The 5,204-nt window shown below is 37.7% G+C and overlaps 1 protein-coding gene across 1 annotated transcript; it reads right to left on the reverse strand.

Moving 5' to 3' along the window:
- Positions 1-4,197: 4,197 nt before the first annotated feature.
- On the reverse strand, positions 4,198-4,899 carry LOC128033957 (uncharacterized). Its single transcript, XM_052622455.1, has 2 exons — positions 4,743-4,899; positions 4,198-4,463 (listed from the first exon to the last, which is right to left on the reverse strand). Exons 1-2 carry the CDS (start codon positions 4,897-4,899, stop codon positions 4,198-4,200), a joined length of 423 nt encoding a protein of 140 aa, XP_052478415.1.
- Between the last annotated feature and the right edge of the window lie 305 nt (positions 4,900-5,204).

Raw genomic sequence — 5,204 nt, forward strand, 5'->3', positions numbered from 1 at the left:
CCTTAAAAGAGAAAAAACGGCTTTATTTCTTTTAACCCTGACTAAGGATCGATCTCGATGATTAACTACTCAGGCAACTAACCTTCTTAGGCAAAACTATTTTCAAGAATATGGCTTAAAGTCCCAATATTAAGTCATAGAGTATTCGGCTAACACCACTTACCCCAACATGATTTAATGCCGGAAGAAGGATTTGAGCACACCATATCAGCTAGTAGGAATTGTAGAACAACAAAGCAGTCGACCACTTGTCAAAGCCTAGATGCCCAACAGACACGAACCCCAGAAAGTGAGAATGGAGAAGTATTCGGCTTAAAGTAGAGATAACATGAAAAAGATCTAAGAAACACTAACCAGAAATGATTGTACTCACGATTACCAGAGAAGAACCACTAAACCGAAACTGAGTGAAGAGGTAAGGAGGGGAGAATTAGTCACAAAGGAGTAAGAGGTAAAAGAGTAGTGTGATTCGGCAAAAAGTAGAAGAAACGAAGTTGATAATAGGGATTTCGGCACTAAAACTTAAATTAATCAAATCCCGAAAGAGCACGAAAGGTAGCTTACGAAATCACCACTAGGGAGAAAAGAAGCCAGAATCGCCAAAAAGAATAAAAACCCCCAAATGACAGAGAGGAAAATCGGCACCTATTCACTCCCAAATTCCAAAAATGCATACCCAAAGACCCCTTTAGCCGAATTGCACAAACAAGTCTCCCAATCAGTTAGAACACTCCCTAATTTGAATTCCTTGATTTTCTCCCCAGTATCCTCCTTGATTTGCTCCACAATTCCATCCAAGACGAATTCAAACTTCACCTTACAGAGCTTGAAACCACCTCAAACTCCTGCCGCCTCATTCTAGCAAAGTAAATATCCTTTTTGATGCGATCCGGCTCGGGTTAAATCGAGTCGTTCCACAAGTTTGCCCGATCGCCAACGAGGAGTAGTTAGAGGGGTCAAAAATGGGTGATTTAGGCTAAGGATCCGGAAGCTTATAAAGGGTTTTGGAGATGAATGGTAGGGTTAGTAAAATTTAGTAGGTTCAGTTTAAGAATAAAATAAGGAAAAGGTAATTGGATAATTGATTGAAATGGAAAAGGAAACTTAAGCGTCAAGTTCGATTCGATACTATAGCGAATATTGCCCCGAGACTTATATGACTTAAGGTGATCGATGTAAATAGAAGGATGGACCTCGACCCGTTACTTACCAAAGTAGGAACCGAAGGTATATTGAGATGGATGAACGCCACACCAGGATTGGTGATAAGTTCGAAAAGAGTTCAGTTGATGCCACTAGCACGCTAGATAAGCCAAATCGAGACTTACACAAAATATGAGAGGGAGAAACCTCACAAGAACAATAGTTCATTCAGAAATTTGACAAAAAGTCCTTTACAATGAAAATAAACAACTATTTATAGAACCAGGCATGGCTAGCTGAATAGGCAACTTAATGGCTAAGAATTCAGCCATGAATATGCTAGAAAATTCTAGAAAGAAATCATTAATTTACTGTAGCTAAATTCAGCTGAATGAGCATGAATGAAGCATTAAAATTTTGGTTCATGCTTAGAGATGATTCATGGATTGATCGAAACATCATGTTGCTTCACTAGATGCATTCATGCATCCTTAATCTTGAAGAAAGCTTAATTCCATAGATGTGTAGCCCCTTATTTGTTCCAACATCTCCCTTGGCCGAATGGAGCTTTAAAGTGCCTTGAAAACTTCAATGGTCATCTTGAAAATACATGGAACATGCCTAAAACGTCCCAAGGTATGTTCTTCCATAAATTCAGTCCATAAATGTGCAAATGCATGAACATTCAGTAGCCCCCTCTTGCATGAACGTCCCAAGTACTTGTGCTCCCTTAAATGCCTTCCTTTGAACCTCAATTGTGCATGCACACTCCCATACATTACACCAAGCTATTCATGCACTTAGAATTTAATGCTCTTTCATGCATTCGTCCATCCTACAAGAAAAGCATGAACTAAATTAGGTTCAAATGTATGTTCGGCTGAACTTAAATGGCATCAAGACAAATTAAACAGTAATTATCATACTAACTAAATTGAGACAAATTAATTATAGTCCGGCCACCTAATTAAATTTGGCTAACACAACATAATTAAAACATATAATAAGCTGACAAGTAATTAAGAGCTATAACTAAATTAACTAATTAACTTAAATATTTATTTTATTCCAGCAATTAAAATTAAATGAGCTAAAGAGCTAATAACGAGCTCAATGAGCTGAATTGAGCTGACTTGAGCTCAAGTGAGCTGAACCACATGAAAAGAAGTTTGATGGAGCTGAAAATGAGCTTCGTCTTGCACTTGGGGCCCTTGTGTTTAGGCCAATCTCAACGGCATTGAGTGGTGCCATTACATGATGCGGTCGGGATCGCATCACTTTTTGCTTACAATAGGATTCGAACCATATCCCCCCTCAATAGCTCAACACACCACTTGCTCCTTGCCACAAGCTCTTTTGTCTCACATTTTATCTTCAATTAATAAAAAGTTCTAATGGCCAAAGTCCAAGTTCCCTTAAAAGAAAAACCAAAATAAATTGCAAGAGCCAAGACTTGAACCCAGGCTCCCTTGTAACTTTAATGACGACACAACCACTAGACCACATGCTTCCTTATGACATTTTTTTAACACAATAATTTAAAAGGCCTAAATCCAAGCATCCAGGGTTTTATCCATTTAAAACCAAAATTTTTTCTAAAGCCCAGGTTTGAACCCAAGACTATTCCAACTCCTCTCAGGACCCTTAACCACTGAAGCAAACATACTTTTATGCACAATTTCCTAACTGTTCCCTTGCTCAAGGCCCAATACTTCTAGGCCCAAATTTCGAGGCGTTACAATTCTACCCCCTTAAAGAAATTTCATCATCAAAATTTCCAACTAACAAGATAGTCGTACCACACAAACTTCACCACTACACTCCCGCTGCGCACTTTGATTTCAAAACATTATTACAGCCTCTTGAACCACTTTCGCGCGTATCTCTTGTGACCATTTTCTATTCGCGTTGAATCAGCACTAACAGTTTTATGCAGATCAAAGTTTCACTACTGTTCCAGTCACTTATAGTTTCAGTTTGCTCTATCTAGAATGGTATAGTCTAATTTCTAAAGCAGTTACAGTACTTTCTAACTTACCGCATTTCAATTTCTAAACAGACAAAAAGTATTCAAAAAACTTACGGATTCGGCGCCGGAGACTCGGTGTGCCACACTTTTCTGAAGAAGCATATCAAAACACTTCACATATTTGAAAACAACCTTCTAAAATCCAAAAATTTGAAAACACATTCCACAGCCAAGTTTTGCAATTCGGCTCTAATACCAGTAAATGTAACACCGCAAACTCAGCTCAAACGTTATGGCCAAATCTGGCGTGTCACATCAAAGCGTCGACCAAATACTGAGTTTATCGTTAAAAGTTCATTTCTATGTTTAAATCCTTTTGCTCGAGTTTAGCAAATCACCTTATCAAAAACATTTACTTAATGTCTGGCATTGATACATTAGGTTATTCCAATCGCGGAAGCTACTAAAGTTTGAAATGTAAAAACGTCTGTTTTTAAGTGTTTTTAGAAAATAGTTGTTAATTTTAAAATTTCGTGTTTAACAGTTTTAGATAAGGAAATCTAAAGCCCTTTTAAAAATATTTAATCCCTCAAAGGCCGTATAACAGAATTAAAACCCAAAACATAATATTCAAATAAAAAGGCTACAGCAGGGCGTCAACAGTCGTGTGGCCACCTCTGAGTCTCTCGCGGCTCCAAACCGTTAGACGAAAGGGTGAGTTTACGAAAACTCATTCTTCCTTATGACATTTTTTAACACAATAATTTAAAAGCCTACATCCAAGCATCCAGGGTTTTATCCACTTAAAACCAAAATTTTTGCTAAAGCCCAGGTTTGAACCCAAGACTCTTCCAACTCCTCCCAGGACCCTTAACCACGAAAGCAGACATACTTTTGTGCACAGTTTCCTAACCTTCCCTTGCTCAAGTCCCAATACTTCTAGGCCCAAATTTCGGGGTGTTACATCATACCCAACCACTAGTACAATTGTCTCAAATCACTGTATATTTTGTTCCTCCCCGGATGAACAGATAAGCTACCACTGTGAGCTTCAAGCATAATTTTCTGTATAACCTCTAGAATTTTCAGTACGCAAACTCTACCTTGGAAAATAAACAATCATTTGTTCCAATCTGAAACTCTGAATCAGGAGTCGACTCATACTGTACTCGTTTAGCTTCCAATTCACTGTCACATTTTTCAGCTTCACAGATTGGCAAAAGAAACATCGGTTTAGATTTTAACTTGGCTAATATCAAACCATCATTAGACAAAGTTAATCGCGTATTCATCGCTCTCAAAACAAATAAAGATTTTCTACTCAAAGCATCTGCGACTACATTTGCTTTCCCTGGGTGATAATCAATTACTAACTCATAGTCTTTCAACAATTCAAGCCATCTTCATTGTCTCAAATTTAGATATTTATGTGACATCAGATACTTCAAACTCTTGTGATCAGTAAACATATGGCATTTTTCACCAAACAAACAGTGTCACCAAATTTTCAATGCAAACACAATAGCAGCCAGCTATATGTCATCTGTCGAATAATTATTTTCATACGGCTTTAACTGTCTGGAAGAATAAGCTATCACTTTACCTTATTGCATTAAAACACATCCCAAACCGTTCAATGATGCATCATTGGTATTCACAAATTCTTTACCCAACTCAGGTTGAACCAAAACTAGTGTTTCGGTTAACAGTGCTTTCAACTGATCAAAATTCTGTTGGCATTTCTCAGACCATTCAAACTTCACATCTTTTTGTAACAACTGTGTCATCGGGGTAGCTATCATTGAGAACTCTTTCACAAATCTACTATAATAGCCCACTAATCCCAGAAAACTTCTAACCTCGAATATGTTTCTCGGTGGTTTCCAGTCAACAACAGCTAAAATCTTACTCGGATCAACTCTGATACCTTCCGCTGAAACAATGTGTCCCAAAAATCCAATTTCTTGGAGCCAAAATTTGCATTTGCTGAATTTAGCAAATAGTTTTTTATCTCTCAACGTTCGTAACACAATCCTCAAATGCTCAGCATGTTCAGACTCATTTCAGGAATAGATCAGAATATCATCAATGA

Source organism: Gossypium raimondii, chromosome 10 (assembly GCF_025698545.1).
Source record: "Gossypium raimondii isolate GPD5lz chromosome 10, ASM2569854v1, whole genome shotgun sequence".
Classification (NCBI taxonomy): domain Eukaryota; kingdom Viridiplantae; phylum Streptophyta; class Magnoliopsida; order Malvales; family Malvaceae; genus Gossypium; species Gossypium raimondii.

Bases quoted from the DNA above. Each gene is read 5' to 3' on its own strand.
- LOC128033957 (XM_052622455.1), bottom strand. From the start codon at position 4,899: ATGACACAGTTGTTACAAAAAGATGTGAAGTTTGAATGGTCTGAGAAA. The intron at 4,464-4,742 runs GTTTGGGATGTG...ATTATCACCCAG, and splicing joins CAATGATGCATCATTGAACG to GGAAAGCAAATGTAGTCGCA.